General features: G+C 37.9%; 1 protein-coding gene across 1 annotated transcript in view; it reads left to right on the top strand.

Annotated features, from left to right (window-relative positions):
• The window catches only part of USP45 (ubiquitin specific peptidase 45), a 111079-nt gene that overhangs the window by 9157 nt on the left and 82277 nt on the right, over window positions 1-19645 (top strand). The window contains exons 2-5 of the mRNA XM_075063853.1: window positions 4369-4478; window positions 5550-5719; window positions 8158-8261; window positions 11541-11641. Coding sequence (XP_074919954.1) covers window positions 4379-4478; window positions 5550-5719; window positions 8158-8261; window positions 11541-11641 — 475 coding nt within the window. The 5' untranslated portion in view covers window positions 4369-4378. The remainder of the gene's footprint in view (window positions 1-4368; window positions 4479-5549; window positions 5720-8157; window positions 8262-11540; window positions 11642-19645) is intronic.

Raw genomic sequence — 19645 nt, 5'->3', positions numbered from 1 at the left:
CAATTTCATGTGTTGCGATTATTTGTTTACAATATTGCAATATAAAACTGCCATCATAAGTTTGTTGTTGAACCGTTTTGGCAGCTGATAGGAGCATTAGTGACTATTGGTGGCCTGTGTGGGGGAGAAATTCAATTGTGATAAACACGTAATCAAAACGCACAGTAGTGAAATATTGCCATTAGATTGGCTATGTGATCCAGAATAGTTAATAGAGATAAGTGATGAAGTAATATCTTATTATTGACTACTCACTGGGTTGATGCAGGCTTCGAGCCACAGAGCTTCTTCTTCTTCAACTGGGAAAGGTACTGACTAGCATCACAGCTAAATTTGCAAGGCTGGAGAGATTGTTTAAGAGTAGTACCATGTTAGTAGTATCCATCAACGTAGAGTGCACCAATTAACATCTGCAGTCATCACAAAAGAAAGGGTTAGTGGTTCAGAATTTTGTAATAATCCATAATAGAGTGTGTGTCAGCCAGGATTTTAGTGTCCTAGCAGAGTATGAATCTAAAGATCCAGGCCCATCCTGAAATTGTTGTGGAGTTCATTTGAAGATAGACAAGATATCAAAACATAGAGTGAGCTTTGTGAGATATGAGGATACTTTATGGACCTAACAAATTTATTGGGCATCATTTCGTGCTAAACCTCACTTCTTCGATTCATCAGTGGAAACATTACAGTAAGAGATATAATAATTAAGAGAACATAAAAATGGGTGTACCTAGTCCAACCTATTAGTACTAATTTGATTAAGAGGGGCTATTATCAGCAAGAGGAAAACAAAATGCTCTTTTGTAGGATATCAAATGCTCATTCCAACAGTTGAAAAGGTATGAGTAAATTACGGGGAAAATTTAACGTGGGTATAGTTTAGTTTGTGTAATACTCATCCCAGTCTTTTATTTAAGCCTAATTTAAGGGTGTCAGTTTGCAATCTTAATTCTAATCTGCAGTTCTTGTTGGACGTCGTTTTGAAGTTTTTTTTGTTTTGAGTTAAACTGTTAAACTTTAGGCCGAATCAAGGACCAGAGAGGTTGAAGTGTTCTCCCGATTAGTTTGTATTGAATGTTATATTTGAGTCTGCATTTGTTCCATTGTTTTTTGCATAGAGACTGCCGTCTGCCAATGTACATGCAGAGGGAATGCTGGCAACTTGACTCATATATCAACACTTGGTAGATGTGCATGAATGAGCCTCTATAGCGTGGCTTGATAATAGGTCCTAATGATTGTATCTCACTGAATCAGATAGATGACGGAGTTAGCAATGGCTTGTGCAAGATAAGTCCGGTTATGTTTTTGTTGTGTTGGTTGCGTAGTATTTGCTTCAGGTTGGGGCTGATGCTTAAGCGAGGACTGACCTGTCCCCAAGATCTTGAGAAGTGAGGGATCATCCTCAGATAAGTTGTAGATCCTTGAGAAGCGCGATGAGTTTTAGTTGGGGCTGAAGGTGACGGCTAGTGGTGTTCTGTTACTTTCTTTGTTGGGCCTGTCCTGTAGTAGGTGACTTCTGGGTATTCTTCTGGCTCTGTTATTCTGTTTCTTCACTTCAGCAGGTGGGTACTGTAGTTGTAAGAACACTTCATAGAGATCTTGTAGGTATTTGTCTCTACTTGAGGGGTTGGAGCAAATGCGATTGTATCTTAGAGCTTGACTATAGACAATGGATCATATGGTGTGGTCTGGATGAAATCTGGAGGCATGTAGGTAAGTATAGGTTTCTGGTATAGGGTGGTGTTTATGTGACCATCGCTTATTTGCACTGTAGTGTCCAGGAAGTGGATCTCTTGTGTGGACTGGTCCCTGCTGAAGTTGATGGTGAGATGGAAATTGTTGAAATCATGGTGGAATTCCTCAAGGGCTTCTTTTCCATGGGTCCAGCTGATGAAGATGTCATCAGTGTAGCACAAGTAGAGTAGGAGTGTTAGGGGATGAGAGCTGAGGAAACATTGTTCTAAGTCAGCCATAAAAATGTTGGCATACTGTGGGGCCATGCGAGTACCCATAGCAGTGCTGTTGACTTGAAGGTATACATGACAGAACTGCTGTGCAGCTCAAGCCGTGGTGAGCAAGGCCTAACAGAGAGGGAGGTAGTTTACTACATGGAAGGTTTAGATGCTGGGCATCCATAGCTATGAGTATAGGGAAAATGTAGTTAAAATATTGCCAATATTTTCTCAGGTAGTGATGATTTTGGTGATACCTCTCACTCCTGAGTGTGACAAAGGCACAGAGAATCTAGCTGCTACTGGCATTCTGAGGCTGCGTGCTTGGACCCGTATTCTGCTAGCCTGTTTATTGTGATGATGCCAGCAGAACTCATTGCAATGTGGTGTGGGAGAAGAAACAAGCCACCATCCCCAGAAATATTCGGGAAGGGATTGCAGAGTATCTCCATGAAATTGTCATTGAGACTGCTCATGAGCATAAAAGGGACATCCTTCTTTAGTTAAACAAGTGCCTCATATAGGGTGAATTGTGGTCTTCCCTGCCTAGCTAAACAAACCAAATAATGGAAATGTCGATGTTGGCTCTGTTGGCGCGCGTGATGCTGACTTGCTGTAGAGTAGTAGTTCTCAGACTTTTTTTTTACTGATGACTCCTTTCACATAGCAAGCCTCTGAGTGTGCCCCCCCCTTATAAATTGAAAACACTTTTTAATCTATTTAACACCATTATAAATACTGGAGGCAAAGCGGGGTTTGGGGTGGAGGTTGACAGCTCATGACCCCCCATGTAATAACCTCACGACCCCCTGAGGGTTCCTGACCGCCAGTTTGAGAACCCCTGCTATAGAGCATGTCTACTCTGCAGCAGCACAGTTATGGTGATGCAGCTATGCTGCTGGAGCATTGTAGTGCAGATGCTTCCTACGTAGACGGAAAGGTTTTTTTCTGTCTATGTGGTTGATCCACTTTTCAGAGTGGCAGTAGCTAGGTCGATGGAAGAATTATTCCACTGACATAGCCAAGTCTTTGCTGGGTTTGAGGTCGAACTAACTGTGGTGATCAGCCCTGAGTGACATAGTTAGGTCGATCTAATTTTTAAGTGTAGACCAGGCCAAAGACTGTGTAATTCAGAATGCTGTACTAATTTTTTGACTTTATTTTTCAACATTTTACAAGTGAAGTGAGCAATCAAAAAACAATGCCCTTGTTCTGTAAATGTGGGGATAGGATGGGCACCATTCTTAAATGGGGACTAAGGAAGGAGGAGTGACTGGTTTCATTGTCCTAAAGGGGGTTCAGCTTTCAAGAGTTTGAGAAATACTGGTGTAATGAAAGACAGGAAGGAAAATAGCTGTATGTATGCCAAGACTTAAATGTGTTTTTAAACAGATTTTTAGGTTTGTACACCTGTATTTGGTACAATTTGACTTGCTTCTGAATTAGCAAATTATTGTGGTGATGTGAGTAAATACTGTATGGTGCCACAGTATGTCATCTTTTTCTAAATAGAATTTATGGCTTGTGGAATTCTGAGTTAACCTGTAGAATTCATTGCCATGGGACATTGTGTTGGCCAAAAGTATAACTGGATTAAAAAAGAACTAGATAAATTCATGGAGGATAGATCCATCAATGGCTGTTGATGCAGCCTCATGCTCCGGGTGTCCCTAAACCTCCAGCTGCCAGAAGCTGGGACTGGACTACAAGGGATGGATCATTCACTGTTTTGTTAATTTCTTCTGAAGCATCTGTCAATGGCTGTGTCAGAGACAGGATACAGGGCTAGATGGGCCATTGGTCTGATGGATTATAGCTATTCTTATATTCTTAGTTAACTTGTACTGCCATTGTGCTTCATGGGAAGTTTATCCTGTCTGATATAAAATGTAACCAATATTAAAAGGGCAGCCTGTGAAAACTGGCTATTTATGTGATAAATTTCTATATCAATACATTTATTCTTCTTCTGATTTTAAGATAAGCAATAGATGGACAATAAGTATTGTCCATTTTGCACTTTTCATTAAAATGGTACAATTTGGTGTTTGAAAAAGGGGAGATTTCTCATTTTAACAAAATGACTGTGGTAAACTATGATGGATGCACTATAGCATATTGTCTTTTTATGACTAACAACATGTAACGCTATTTTCCAGTTTGTGAAATCGGCTACCTCTTTTTTCTGCATGTTGCAGTAGCTTATCTAACAACACTGCTCGGTGTATATTCCTCACTACAAAATAGCTGAAGTTGGATGAAAGCTTATCTATTATATAAACTATGTATTTGTGGACTGCGGTTTTTCTGAGTACTTGATTTGCTACTTCCATGCTTTGAGAATATAAATCTTTAGATTTGATGAAATATATAGAAGGTGAAGTTATATTTGTTTTTTCCCTTCCTTTCCCAGTAAGTAACAGATGCGGGTAAAAGATCCATCGAGGGCTAACCCTGAAAAAAACAAGAGAAACAAAAGGCCTAATAGGCCTCAGGATGAAGACTCTTCAGATGACATTGCAGGTAAATAAATTATGTGACATTTGGCAGTCAGTGTGAGGGAGGGAAAACAGTGTCCATATGGTTCTAATTAGTCAACAAAGCAGAAGACACATGTGGGAACTGTGAACTGCGTGTTGGTTGAATGCAGCAACAGAGATGCTTACAATCAGACATCTCTGGCATGATGAATTGTCATTACATTGCACTCAGGGAATTGGTGCAAAAAATAATGAACAGGAGGATAGTTTGGCTATATTAACATTTTAAGGAGGCAGGTGTAAGGACAGTGATGTGGTTGAAACACAGGGAAGGCCTTCCTTGTCCAAACTACCTGTATTCTCATTCATTCTCTCTCTTTCTCACACGCACACACACACACACTTCAGTAATGTTAACAGTGTTGCCAAAAGTTAGGAAAATGAATGTTCAGTAATTTTGTCCTTTGGTTTATCTTAGATTTGTTGGGTTATGTCACCAGCTTGTAGCTTTTTGGTGGTCTATTTGGTAGGAAAAATAGTACTTTTAAAAAAGATGGATATAAAATTCTTCAGATGCATCAGAAAATGGACACTGTTGTGTCCTTGGAGCTATGTCCTGCCTTTAAAAACTATATAGATATAGCTAGATAGTGTCTTTGTAAGGTGTAATTTATGTAAATAGTAGACAACTAATATGTTTTACAATTGCAAAATTTTGTTAAGTTGAGAGTAGGCTACAATTTAGATCTGTCAGTTTTGATAGTTACCTTCAAAGTAATATCTATAATCAGCTTTTGTGCTGGAGCAGAATTCTGGAAGGAAGTGCTGTGTCTGAAAGCCCTTAAGCTGTAACTTGAATAAGCATGGTGTGCAAGCTTGCTAAACCTCCAAAGTATTAAACACGTTTTTACAGTAATGAGTGCCACCTGATTAGCGTAAAATGGAATGTGATGTGTTATTACAGCACCTTTTTTTTTTTTTTTTTTTTAAAAAGGCAGCTTGAATCCTTGTAAATGAACTTAGAAGACTGAATCTGGCTTTTGTGAAAGAAGTGAACATTTCCTGTTTCATATTTAGTTTTGTGGCTAATGACTGAGTATCTCTTATTCTGTAGGTTTAACCTGCCAACATGTCAGCCAAGCAGTGGATGTACATCATGTGAAGAGGGCAGTAGCTCAGAACGTTTGGTCAATATGTTCAGAATGTTTAAAAGAAAGGCGAATAAATGATGGCGATCCAATGATTCCTTCTGATATATGGCTGTGCCTCAAATGTGGCTCTCAGGTAAAGAAACTTGCATTGTAAATTTACAGACAAATATAGACCCTGATCCTCTGAAAAGAGTTGCAAGTGCAGATTCTTATTTCTGCATGGAGTCTCACTGGCTTCAGTGGAACTCTGGGCAGGAGCAATTGGATTCTGCCCAAAGGGAAAGTGTTATCACCACAGATCCCTCCTTTTGGGATAAGCCTCTGCACTGCACTAGAGTTAGAGCTTTCTAGAGGTTTCAGACTCCTGGGGACGGGCTATACAAACTTTCCATACAGGTCTATACAAGGAGATGTGCATGCTACCCTACTCGTGGTACACCCACTGGTCTTTCTAGACGTCGGAACAGCAGTTCAGAACTTCTTCTGGTCTCTTGACTTTGAGACTAGCAATAATTTTTAACAGTGAGAGTTATTAACCATTGGAACCATTTACCAAGGGTCGTTGTGGATTCTCCATCCTGGAGAATGTTAAAATCAAGATTGGATGTTTTTCTAAAATATATGCTCTCGGAATTATTTTGGCGAAATTCTATGTCCCGTGTTATTCAGGCGGTCAGACTAGATGATCACAGTGATTCCTTCTGACCTTGGAATTTATGAACTTGCTAACTGTGTATATTGTTGGCCCCCCTAGCTCCTCCTTGTGTTGGCTGTTCGGTGCTGGGAACTGCCTTTCCTGAAGGATGACAGATCTAACCCAAAACTTAGATTTAACAAATGCTTGTCTCATGCCTCATCCTTGCTTATGGAGGAAGTCATTAGTGTTTTCCAGGCAGACTATGGGCAGGTCTAGCCTAGAAGCACTACATTGGTGCAGCTGAAGTGCATCTGGTGAAGACACTGTATTCTGACGGGAGAGCGTCTCCTGCCAGGATAGCAACACTGTGAATAGCGCTTAGGTCACTGTAACTTGTGTTGCTCAGGGCGCAGGGGCTGTCTTTCACAGCAGTGGCTCCGGCCCTAGCTCCAGCTGAAGCTGCAAAAGGCAGGGGAGCGCACAGCACTGGGTCCCACCGCAGCTACGGGAGGGCAGGGAGGCGCACAGTCCTGGCTTAGTCCCCGCCTCTGACAGCTGAAGCCGAAGTCATAGAGGTCTGGTAAAGTAACCTCCGTGACTAAATTGTATCCTTAGTTATAAAACATACTATTAGTTAGCAGATATTGGGATACAACTGACAAGGTCTAAGGAGGACTTCATGGCTTATATCCATAACATTCCTATTGTTAAAATATGTAGAACTGTTATCAGAAGCCCAATCCTTATGTTTATATAACATTACTCTTGGTCTGGCCTCTAAATCTGATATTGCAGTTCAGAAAGGAAAACAGTCCCTGTTCAATAAATCTCCTTAATCCTAACTCTTTAGATGGTTATTGCTGCTTATTGCTCTCCCAAAAGTGGAGATCTGTACTGAATGACTGTACTAAAGGAGAAGTTATTCCACTGTAACGGAGTAGTTTGTCAGTACAGATGCATGTTCTCCCAAACTTATCCTCACTTTCCAGAATCTACGCCGAATTCTTGGGAAATGGAAGGAATTGAGGGTATAGTGGGGGCCATCCATCCTTGTATAACTTCTCATTGAGCATTCCACGACTACAGGAGAAGTCTACTTGGCACCCTATGATCAAAGCTTTCCAGAGAGTTTTGTCCTTTAGTGAACTGCTCTGGGGCTTCCCAAGAGTGTTGCTCTGTACTGACAATCTACTCAATGAATTCTAGTCATAGGTGAGTAACGTTTCTTTCTGAAAAGTGAGAACTAAATTTTGGAGTGCTTGTAATAGTGAACACAGTTGGGCAGAAAAAAATGTTTTGTCCCTTTTAAATTTTAAAGATTTCACAACTTTTTCCTGTTCTGTATTGGGATGAAACTGAGACCTTTTGATGTTTGTTGTGGAAAAACTCGAGCAAGACCCACGCCAGAAAAGCCAATAGCCTGGCGATTAGGGGACTTAACCTATCTCTCCCATATCCCAGGTCAAGTCCCTGCTTTACCTGATTCAGAGAAAGAGCTTGAAGCAGGGAAAGTAGATAAATTCAGACTGGCAATAAGGCATATGTTTTTAACAATGAAGGCAAATAACTACTGGAACACCTCACCATTGGCTGTGGTGGATTCTCCATCAATGAAAATGTTTAAATCAAGACTGAATGTTTTTTCTGAAAGATATGCTCTGGTTTAAACTGGAGTTAATCCAGGGAAGTCCTGTTTGTGTGGTTATATCGGAGGTGGAACTTTGTGACCACTATGATCCTTTCTGGCCCTATAAATCAATGCAAGCTAGTAAAGTAGATCATAAAAATCCTGCTTTTTGGAGTTCTAGGATGATTTTACCTCTTTTTCAAGAAAATGATCTTTAGTTCTGTTCTTGTAAAGTAAAATATTGTAGTGATTTATTGAAATATATACATATTATGTATAACCTTTCTTAATGATCTCATATTTTCAGGGTTGTAGTCAAAACTCTGAAAGGCCAACATTCTCTGAAACATTTCCCAAACTGCTCGCACAGACCTCATGCATTGTAATCAATCTCAGCACATGGATCATATGGTAAGATTGTGTAGAGGAGTATTTGTGTAGTGCACACACTAATATACCATACACACACACAACACACACACACACACACACACACACACACAATATTAAAAAGACTTTTAAAATTAGGGCAGTCATTAATCACAGTTAACCCATGTTGATAACTCAAAAAAAATCAATCGCAGTTAAAAAAATTAATTGCAATTAATCACAGTTTTAATTGCAGTGTTAAACAATAGAAGACCAATTGAAATGTATTAATATTTTTGATATTTTTTCTACATTTTCATATATATTGTATTCCGTGTTGTGATTGAAATCAAAGTGCATATTTTTTATTGCACATTTGCACTATGAAATGATAAACACAAGAAATAGTATTTTTCAATTCACCTCATATAAGTATTTGCAGTGCAATCTCTTGTCGTGCAAGTGAACTTACAAATGTACATTTTTATTGTTACGTAATTGTTTCGTTTTTAGTGTAATGGTAAAACTTCAGAGCCTACAAGTCCACTCAGTCCCTACTTTTTGTTCAGGCAATCACTTAAAACAAACAAGTTTTGTTTACCTTTACAAGAGATAATCTGCTCTTCCTTATTTACAGTGTCACCAGAAAGTGAGAACAGACTTGTGCCAGATATGCTAATATTCATGTGCCAGATTGCTAAATATTCATATGCCCCTTCATGCTTCAGCCACATTCCAGAGGACATGCTCATGCTGATGATGCTCGTTAAAAAAGTGTTAATTAAATTTGTGACTTGAACTCCTTGTGGGAATGTATGTCCCTTCTGTTTTACCCACATTCTGCAATATATTTCATGTTACAGCAGTCTTGGATGATGACCCAGCACAATGTTCAATTTAAGAACACTTTCACTGCAGATTTCACAAAACAGAAAGAAGGTCTCAATGTGAGTTTTCTAAAGATATCTACAGCACTCAGCCCAAGGTTTAAGAATCTGAAGTGCCTTCCAAAATCTGAGAGGGACGAGATGTGGAGCATACTTCAGAAGACTTAAAAGAGCAACATTCGATGCAGAAACTACAGAACCGAAAGCACCAAAAAAAAAAATCCACTTCTGCTGGTGGCATCTGACTCAAGATAATGAAAAATGAACATGCATCCGGTCCGCACTGTTTGAAATTGTTATTGAGCAGAAACCCGTCATCAGCAGGGATGAATGTCCCCAGAATAGTGGTTGAAGCATGAAGAGACAAATTAATCTTTAGCGCATCTGGCAGTAAATTATCTGTGACACTGGCTACAAGAGTGCCATGCGAACACCTGTTCTCACTTTCAAAATGACATTGTAAACAAGAGGCAGGCAACATTATCTCTTGCAACTATAAAAACTTGTTGTCTGAGCGATTGGCTGAACAAGAAATAGGACTGAGTGGACTTGCAGGCTTAAAATTTTACATTGTTTTAATGCTTGAAGGCAAGTTTTTTGTGCGTAAGTCTACATTTTGTAAGTTCAACTTTCATGATAAAGAGATTGCACTACAGTACTTGTATTAGGTGAATTGAAAAATACTATTTTGTTTTTTTACAGTGCAAATACTTGTAATCAAAAATAAATATAAAGTGAGCACTGTCCACTGTGTATTCTGTGTTGTAACAGAAATCAATATATTTAAAAATGTAGAAAAGACCCAAAAATATTTAAATAAATGGTATTCTAGTATTGTTTAGCAGTGCGATTAATTTTTTTTAATCTCTTGACAGCCCTACTTTTAACTTAAATAAAGTGCTGTCTTTGGCAAAAGCTAAATAAACTCCAGTCCAGTCTCGCTGCTCACACGAATGAGACCTATCCCACTTCCTTTGTCTCCTCCATGGCTTCCCATAAACTACTGGAAAAAAGGACCTCTTCCCGGTAGGCAGTAAGTCTTAGTGCCCGTTTTCCGTCTGTCCTCTGCTCACATCTTCAGCACAGAATGGCTCAAGCTTGGTTCCAGTAATGTTTCTATTGGGGCTGTCAGTGAATCACAGTTAACTCAAGCAGTTAATTCAAAACAAATTAAGTCGATTTAAAAGAATTAATCATGATTAATCGCAGTTTTAATTGCACTATTAAACAAGAATACCAGTTTAAATTTATTATAAATATTTTGGTTAATTTTCTACATTTTCAAATATATTGATTTCAATTACAATGTAGAATACAAAGTATAGAATGCTCACTTTATAATTTTTTATTAAAATATTTGCACTGTAAAAAAAGATAAAATTAAAAGAGACAAAAAATAAATTAATTTTATAATATAAATTGTCTACATAAGTAATTGCTTTGGCTGTCCCATGTATGTTATGTGGTCACAAATGAGAGAGAGAGGAAGATAGTGCATTAGACTATTTTGCCACAACAGTGTGGTTCACATAATGGAAAAAATGAAAATCTCTGACCTAAGAATTATGGATACAGCCTTTTCAAATTAAGGAAAAAAAAGCGTTCTTGATTTTTTTAAGTTTAAATATAAAGCTACTAGTAACGGAGTTTTGCATGAGCAGTTCACTGTGGAAGAATTTAAAGAAGGTAAAATGAACCCAAAATTATTTTTTTTCCCCTTCATTTTTTAAGTTTGGACAGAAAAGCAAGGTAAATGGCAGTCTGGACTGAGTTTTTTTCGATTTGCTAATCCTTCTTTTGCAAAACTACCTTTTTTTGTATACTGTGTGTAACATATATATTGTATGTAAAAATGTAAAACCCTTAGCATTTATTTGCATGATTTATTTTAGTTATTTATGCCCAATCAATATTTAATTACTCATTTGTTGATTCTGTTCTACTTGAATTAAATAAAAGAAATTGAGAGAGAGCCATATCAGAACTATAGTCCAGTGGGTAGGGCATTTTTCTGAGAAGCAGGGGAACCCTGTGGACATCTAATGAATCAGTCCACATAGACAAGATAGGCAGAGGAATGCTTATCTTTCCTGGTTTGTGGATAGTGGTGGAACTTAGGCATCTGGATGCCTACAGCGAAAGGGTATTGAGTATGCGCAGGTGCAGAAACTTAGACACCTAAGGTACTTTTACAGAGAAAATTTAGGTACCAAGTGAGTTTAGACACCTACATGGTTTGGTGGCAGCCATACAGGGGTTTTGTGGATGTCAGTGGTTCCTAAAGCTGAAAATTAGGTGCTTAAGTCCCTTTGTGGATATGGCCCTAACTGACTTACCCAAGCACACAGGAAGTCTGTCAGATCTGGGAAGTGAAACTGGATCTTGTGAATTCCAATCTATTTCTCTTTTTGTTTAAATTTTGTGTATTGTTTAGGTGTTACGAATGTGATGAAGAGCTGTCAACACACTGCAACAAGAAGGTTTTGGCTCAGATAGTTGACTTTCTTCAGAAACATGTTTCTAGGACTGAACCAAGTAAGTTACAGTAATAATTTTATTTAATGCACCTAATTACATATCTCTCTGTTTCCAAAAACTATGGATGGTATTGATACAAATGTTTATCACAGTTGTTTCCAGAAACACTGCCTTCTATTGTGGTACTAGAACAAATATAGATTCATACACTTAAGGTTAGAAGGGACCATTATGATCATCTAGTCTGACCTCCTACACAACACAGGCCATAGAATCTCATCCACCCACCCACTCCTGTAACAAACCCCTAACCAATGTCTGAGTTATTGAAGTCCTCAAATCGTGGTTTAAAGACCTCAAAGTGCAGAGAATCCTCCAGCAAGAGACCCGGGCTCCATGCAGCAGAGGAAGGCGAGAAACCTCCAAGGCCTCTGCCAGTCTACCCTGGAGGAAAATTCCTTCCAGACCCCAAATATGGCAATCAATTAAACCCTGAGCATGTGGGCAAGACTCACCAGCCAGCACCCAGGAAAGAATTCTCTGTAGTAACTCAGATCCCATCCCATCTAACATCCCATCAAACATCACTGGGCATACTTACCTGCTGATAATCAAAGATCAATTAATTGCCCAAATTAAACTATCCCATCATACCATCCCCTCCATAAACTAATCAAGCTTAGTCTTGAAGCCAGATATGTCTTTTGCCCCCACTACTCCCCTTGGAAGGCTGTTCCAGAACTTCACTCCACTAATGGTTAGAAACCTTGTCTAATTTCAAGTCTACATTTCCTAGTGTCCAGTTTATATCCATTTGTTCTTGTGTCCACATTGGTACTAAGCTTAAATAAGTCTTAAGTATGCGTGTTAAATCATAGCATGAAATCTGTAATAAAAATTCAGTTTAATATAGGCAATGTCTACATTGCAGAACCTATGCTGGGAAAGCCCCTTAGTGTCGATGCAGCAGACGCTGACAGAAGGAGTTTTTCTGTGTGTCAGAACACAACCTCCCCAAATAACATTAGCTACGCCATTGGCAAAGCTGCATCTACACGGGGTAGGGGGTTGTCAGCACAACTATGTCACTAAGAGGGTGTGGTTTTCACAGATGCCTAACTGGCCTAGCTATGTTGGGCACTGTAACATAATTCTCCTAGAATTTCACTTTCGGCATCTGTATTTTATTACATCGGTTTATGGTAGATGATAAAACCTTCCTTAAGTCCCCAGAGGTAAAAGCAAGTACTTGATGATAAAGCATTCATTATTTCATTTATATTCACACATACAAACTGCATTTTAAAAAATAATAATTGGTTGAGTTTTTGTAACAGTCACGTTTTTAAACTGCACAATTGCTTACTTTTTTTATTTATGTCGTTTGCACATCAGTTCTTTAAAGCTTATTGCTGGATGTGTGTAGTGCTTTCAATCACTTTATGAAATTAATTGCACAAGTTAGTACTATGTGTAGTAGTATGTTTTAGCGGTATCAGGCTCGTAAAGCATCAACTAATGTGTCTGTCTTCTTGTACCGATATATTGGAGATAATTAGGTATACTTGCTGCTCACCTTTGCACTTTTGAAGATTGAGATGGGTGATATAAGCACTGACACAAGTCTTGCTGCAGCATTTCAGACCTAAAGCTTTACTGGGACTGGGCAGATTTCATGTTATTTAGACGTAACTGGGGGAAAGGGGGACGGACGTGGAAAAGACTTTTGATTGCACGTTCACAGAAGAGAATAGTTGGATCAGCTGGTTAGGGATAGGATCAGAGGTATACAGCCTTATGGGTAGGTCTTTATATGCCTCTCAGTGCATGTGCATAACTCTTGTTAGTTTTAGTGGAAATTGTTTTCCAGGTGATCATCTCAGAATGAGACCCTTTCAAGTTGTCATGTTTAAAAAAAATCTGATTTTCTCACTTCAGTTACAAATAATGGCATATTGTGTTTTAAAAATATTTCTTCATTATGCTGTTTTTACTGTACGTGTTTCTCTCATTTTGGACAACGAAAATACAATATTCAATTTCACTTTTCTTTATAGTCCTATTTTTAATGTCTGGTTCTCATGCACAGATAAAAGGCTGTGATATTTCCATTTGCAACTACAGTACTTAAATACTGTGGTAATTGTTTCAAATAATTGAATGTAAAATACTTAAATTTGATTAATAAAATCTTGTTTTTACAAAAAATAAAAAAGATTCTGGCTAAGATTTTCAGAAGTGCACAATGATTTTGGATGCCTCAAATTTTAGGTGCCAATTTGAAATGCTTTTAAGGTGTCTTGATTTTTGCTCATCACTTTCTGAAAATGGGACACCCAAAATTACCAGCCAGCTTAATCTTAAATCTTAATCATTGTCAAGTCATGTTGGGCCCGATGCTCATGCAAAGGAACAGCATTTTATATGTGGGTGTTTTTTGTTTGTTAGAAGCACATTGAGTATGCCCTATTTTTTTAATCCAAGAGTAAGAAAATCAAATTTTAACAACACTGTCTCAGAATGCAGGTGTTAAAAGTGAGATACCAAAAAGACAGAAAACTCTTGAAGATGAACGTGTTTGTGAAGACATTTTCTGAATGAAGGAGTAATGTCACAAAATACTGAATTATAGAGAACGAAATTTAAAATCAGTGATGTACTAAGCTCAGTTTTTTTGGTGAGCTTCAGTATGTTGCTGCTGCTGTCTCATTCATTCTAGTTTATGTATGGTGCAACTGGTGCTGCACTAAATAACGTCTTTGCACTGTCTGATGTGTTGCTGGATTTTTGATTTCCTCTAGTTTAATTCAGGGACATAGACAATTTTTATTTTTTTTATTTTGGAGTGCGAGCTAAAGTTAAAACATAATAAAATAATAGCAGTTGACTGTCGCTTCAGTGAGTAGTTTAGTACTAGAACTAAATTTTCCCACTATTAATAAAGTGAGATAAGCTAGCTTCTGTTCCAAACTCAGTGTTTCCTTTATCAGGGGAGTCCCTAAAATTTTTTTGGGGAGAGGCCTGTGAGCTAAAGCTCCTTTCTCCCAGAAGTCCCCAGTTGTCTATGTCCATGTAATTGTGAGTGCAAAATTAGACCTAATCCCACAAACACTTATGCACAACTTTTTGAGTCTGTGAGTCGTTGCATTGACTTCAGTGCAATTATTCACATGCTTAAAGTCAAATGTATTTAAGTGTTTGCAGGATTTGGAGCTTGAAGAAACAGAAAACTTAATGCAGAAGATTGGATCCTGTACAGTGACCAGTTTTCTGACCCTTGTTCAACAAAGCACTCAATCCCATGCTTAAGTGGTTCAGATCAGGGCCAGTGCCTGCAACACTTAGAAAGACTGAACTCAAAGGTTGTATCTTTAGCCTGTGACCTCTTTTCCCTGCTTCTTTAGTGATACAGAGGAAGAGAAGAGGATTCTGACTGGTAGAGCTGAGGTCTTAGTCTGGTGAATTGGTACAGCTGCCAGAAAAATCTGGGAATTGTTAATCTATTGATAAATCACTGGTGAGAGGGGACACTTCTGAACAAGGTTGACTGTCTTGTTCCAGTTCGATAAATTTAGTTACAGCGATTGCTGTTTGCTAAATGATTATTAAATTCAAAGTTTAAAAAAATTTTCCATTAAAAGAATTTAACTTGGACCCTTATTAGATCTTGGAAGGTAGAAAAAACAGACAACATACCGAAAATCTTGACTGAGACCCAAACTTAACTCACATTAGTGTACAAACAGAAAAGGGGATAAAATATAATGGTCTGAATTAAATATGTGAATTTTGAATATTCTTGCCTTTTTTGGATAGATCTGAGGCCTTTATTTCTTGTTAAATAGTAATTTTCACCATAATTCTTAATTTCATTTAAATGCTTATTTCATAGTTCAGTTGATTTTTATTTTTCCCTTTTGATTTTTTAATACAATATAGAAGATTTTGGTTTTTGTAATGGTCAGGTAATGAGGTTAAGAAAAATCCTAGTAAATGTGATTTTTTTTTTTTTAAATGGATAAATCTGAAAGTATTGACTACTAACTTGCAATACTTGCTTCCAATAACCTGCTATTAAATATTTTAAAATAAATCTTGGCTTTGTTATATTTTCTACCCTTACTCCCCCATTTCTTCTGATCTGTGAGTAAGCATACTGAAATGGGAAAATTGCTACTTATTTTTCATTGCAGAAATTGTGACATCTATAATTAAATATACAGTCTAATATCTGTGTGTTTTTGTTCTCTGACAACTGATTAGCATGGCACTTCATAGCATACAAATATGTGCAAGCCTCTACAAATACAGTATGCACATGAATATTAGCTATTATACTTGTCAAGTTCTTGATAATCAAGAATCCATATAAAGATAAAGTAAAACATTTTAAAACTGGAAAGAGAGGGTGGGTTGAATAGATTTCCTAATTAATGCATCTTGGAGGATAAACAAAAGCAAAATGCTTGTCATTTGGTACTAATGTGGTGGAATAGTGTGGCAGCAGGACCTCTGCCTTTACTCAGTCTCTCATAAAGATTGAACTTCACTTCAGCTGCAGAAATGTGCAAATTACATTACTACTACATGACTGACTTTTGTAATTACATTAAGCGATTGAGATGAACTCCAATGCTGGGTTCCCAAAAGAATGCTTGCAGCTGTGTGGTTTTCGCATCTGATCCTATGGTTTGCTGTACCCAGCAATGTCTTTATTTATTTTTTTTAAGTCTGTTTGGTTAAGAGGTCATGTTGGGCACAAGATGGAAGAATAAAGCAGGACTCTTTCTAGAGAGTACCACCCAGAAATTTGTTTTGTAGAAAAGGTTAGCAGGCCATGATGGTTTTCCCAGGAAGGCAGGTGCAGTATTGTCAGGATGGCACACTTGTGAACTTCACAGGAACATAATGCACATGTACTACACAGGAACCATGCTGAGATGCTACTATTTGAGTGTCTGATTGTTTTCTGGGGAAGAAGAAATTATTTTGCAGTCTTGAAAATTATGTATATTTGTCCCAATAGAAGTGCAGAGATATAAATGTTTGAAGACTGATTTAAAAAAAATTTTAAGTTAAATCTGTCACAGATGATTGTTCCCAGTGTGGTTTTTGAAGAGAAAGGAGAAGAGCTTCTCAGGCTTTGCAGTCACAACCCCTGCTGGGGAGGCCAAGTAGTGGAATGGATTTTTGCTGTTTTAAGTTCAGCTGTGCTGTGCTGCTCTGCTGAAGAAGCTGACAATAGGTGAAAACTGGGAACTTGATTTGTATTTTCATAGATATAATTGATATAGTACAGTTTCTGTTATAGCTAGAAAAGCAATACAATTTCACACAAATTACCAATCTTAGAAACGTATCAGGGAAAAATAAGTTTTCTGAATAACTACCCCTATTCCACGTTTGTGGGTGGATATTTGAGTTGACCGTGTTTTACACTGAATTAAAAATGGCAGCTTTTTCTTAACTAATTTGTAGTACATATAGTTCAAAATTTAAGGAGCCAGATTAACCAGTTGTATTGATTTAGGGCAGGCGTGGCCAAACTGTGGCTTGCAAGCCACATGCAACTCTTTTACAGTTAAAGTGCTATTCACAAAGCCCCCACCAATCCCCATTCTCCGCCTACCAGACGGAGGAAGGGAGCTTGGGCTTCTGCCCTGCGGCAGGGTGGTGGGCTAGGGGCTTCTTCTCTGCAGGGAGTGGAATCTCAGGGCTTTAACCCCACACGGGGGGGAGGGCAGGCCTTGGGGCTTCAGCCAGGTGCGTGCCATGACAGGCGCCGCCCCACAGGCCAGGTTGTGAGTGTCTTGTAGCTCTCAAACTTCTGAAGATTATTGTATGCAGCTCGGAGAGTCAGTAAGTTTGGCCACCCATGATTTAGGGGTTGCCTACACTGCTCTGGCAGAGCATGCTAGAGAGGGCTGATTTGTAAAGTTGTCTAACCTGTATTTGTCCTTTTTAGATCTTGCTGGCATGCTGTAAAAGGTATCTAAAAGCTAATACGAACCAGGTATCCTTTAGAGAATGCCAGCAGGATCTACACCAGGCAGTCAGAGTGCTTTACAAATCCCACGCTCCTAGTGTATTTTGTTGAAGCTGTATAGACAAGCCCTTATGTTTAGAAACAAAATTAACAAGCAAAATGATAATACTAAATGTACCCCATACCAAAATAAGAGAGGATACACTTCTGAAAAAAAAAGTACCTCTGTTGTTGGCCTGAAATTCAGTTTGACAAATACAGACCTTTCCTTGGGAGATGCTGTAAATTAAGAAAACAGATTACTTTTTGGGGAAAAATGAGATGACAACTCAGTGACAAATTTGTTCTTTCCTAGTGCTGCTATAACAAAATAATTTACCTCACTGAAGAATTATTTTGATTCTCTCGTGCTGTCTCTCCCCCCTAAGTCTTTCCCCTGCATCTATTTAGTAGTGAACAAAAGTACAAATAGTCTGATAGTAGAAACTCAAAATTAGTGATTGAATAGCTGCACAATTATGAAAGAACCAGACATAATTTTCAGTTTATTATATTCTGGCAGATGCATAGATATAAAACTCTACTTTGCTTTCTCTAATCCTGGTATTATTTTAGCACTGAAAGAAAAAATTAGGCTTTTAAAACAAAAAATTGGCAGCCATTTAAGAAGAGAATATTTCTTTTTTCTAAGGGATAGGTTTTCATGATTGTACGATATTGAGAAAACTAGTTTTAGTTCCTTTTTTAAATAAAAAAGGAGTGTTAGGCGATTTAGTAGCATTTCATAATGCAGCATGATGAGAATTTGCTAAAAAAGAAAGGAAATCTATTAACCTTGCTTTTTCCATGAAGGCCTTCAGCTGAAGTACCAGAGATATACTCAATAGAAAAGGCTTGACCTTGGAATAAGGGTGCATATTCCTGGAACTCTCATTTTTAATTTTTTTTTAAAAAAGTTGCATTGAAAAAGTAAACAGATGATGTTTAATCCCCCAGTTGAAGGAAAAATTGATTGTCGTTTATGTTTTTGTTTGCATTCCATCTGTATCCCCAGATACATTTCTGTTTCAGCAAAAATATTTCTGAAGCATGCACACACTGCACATATTTGAAATACTATCAAAATAAATTGATACAAAACCTACAATAAATCTTTAGAGTTTCTTGTGCAAGTCAGAGTTACATACTTCAGAGTTGCATTGTTTAAACTTTGGACTGGTAAGTTTTAACCCAGTGCATAAACTGAATTGAGGAGTTTTTGCTAACAAGATTTATTGTGCCTGTTAAATGTTCCACTGAATTGTGAAGAGAAACTAAAAATCTCCAGTTTTTATGAATTATGTGGTTTTAGTTACTTTGGGCTCAGTCCTTAAGCCCTTCACCTTCCCAACTCCTGTTGACTTCAGTGAGTGTTCTGCAAGTGGAGGAATTTCAGGATCAGGCCCTTTATTTGTAAGCACTACCAAATTAGTTAGACAACTCTCTCTACTTTTTCTCTTACCCTTCCTAAGAGTCAGTTTCTTCAAGGTGCTGCACACTCATAGCTCTCATTGATAGCAGTGCTCAGCCCCTTGCAGGGCCAAAAGTTCTAAGACTCTATGAACTCCCACAAACAGTGCATCACTAATGGGTGTGGAATAGTGAACCCTATACAAAGAGGTGGCAAAATCAGGTCTCAGACCTGCAGTAGATGAGGCTTGATATTTCTGATATAAAACAAAAATAAAAAACAAAGTACAAGAAAACCCACCTCTCACTCTGCATTCTCCTTTGTTCTAGTCTGCTTTTTAACATTCAAATGCTTTTTATCCCCATTTGCAAATCACTTTAATGCTGAAACATTTTTCTTAACATACTACATCCTTAAGTAACTCTCCCAGTGCCAAAGCAACATAGCACAAGACTATTGTCCCAATTCAGAGAAGAGATTTTCTTTTTTTTTAAGGTCTGAAAATACTTTATATGATGCACATAATATTCTGTATAAAAGAAAAAAAATCAGTGTACTTCACTTTTATTTTAATTTTTTTTCTTAATATGAATTTGTACTTAGTAATTTTTGCCTTTAAAGATCT

This window comes from Chelonoidis abingdonii, chromosome 3 (assembly GCF_003597395.2).
Source record: "Chelonoidis abingdonii isolate Lonesome George chromosome 3, CheloAbing_2.0, whole genome shotgun sequence".
NCBI lineage: Eukaryota > Metazoa > Chordata > Testudines > Testudinidae > Chelonoidis > Chelonoidis abingdonii.
The sequence above is the reverse complement of the archived record's forward strand: the minus strand, read 5'-3'. Positions and strand labels throughout refer to the sequence as shown.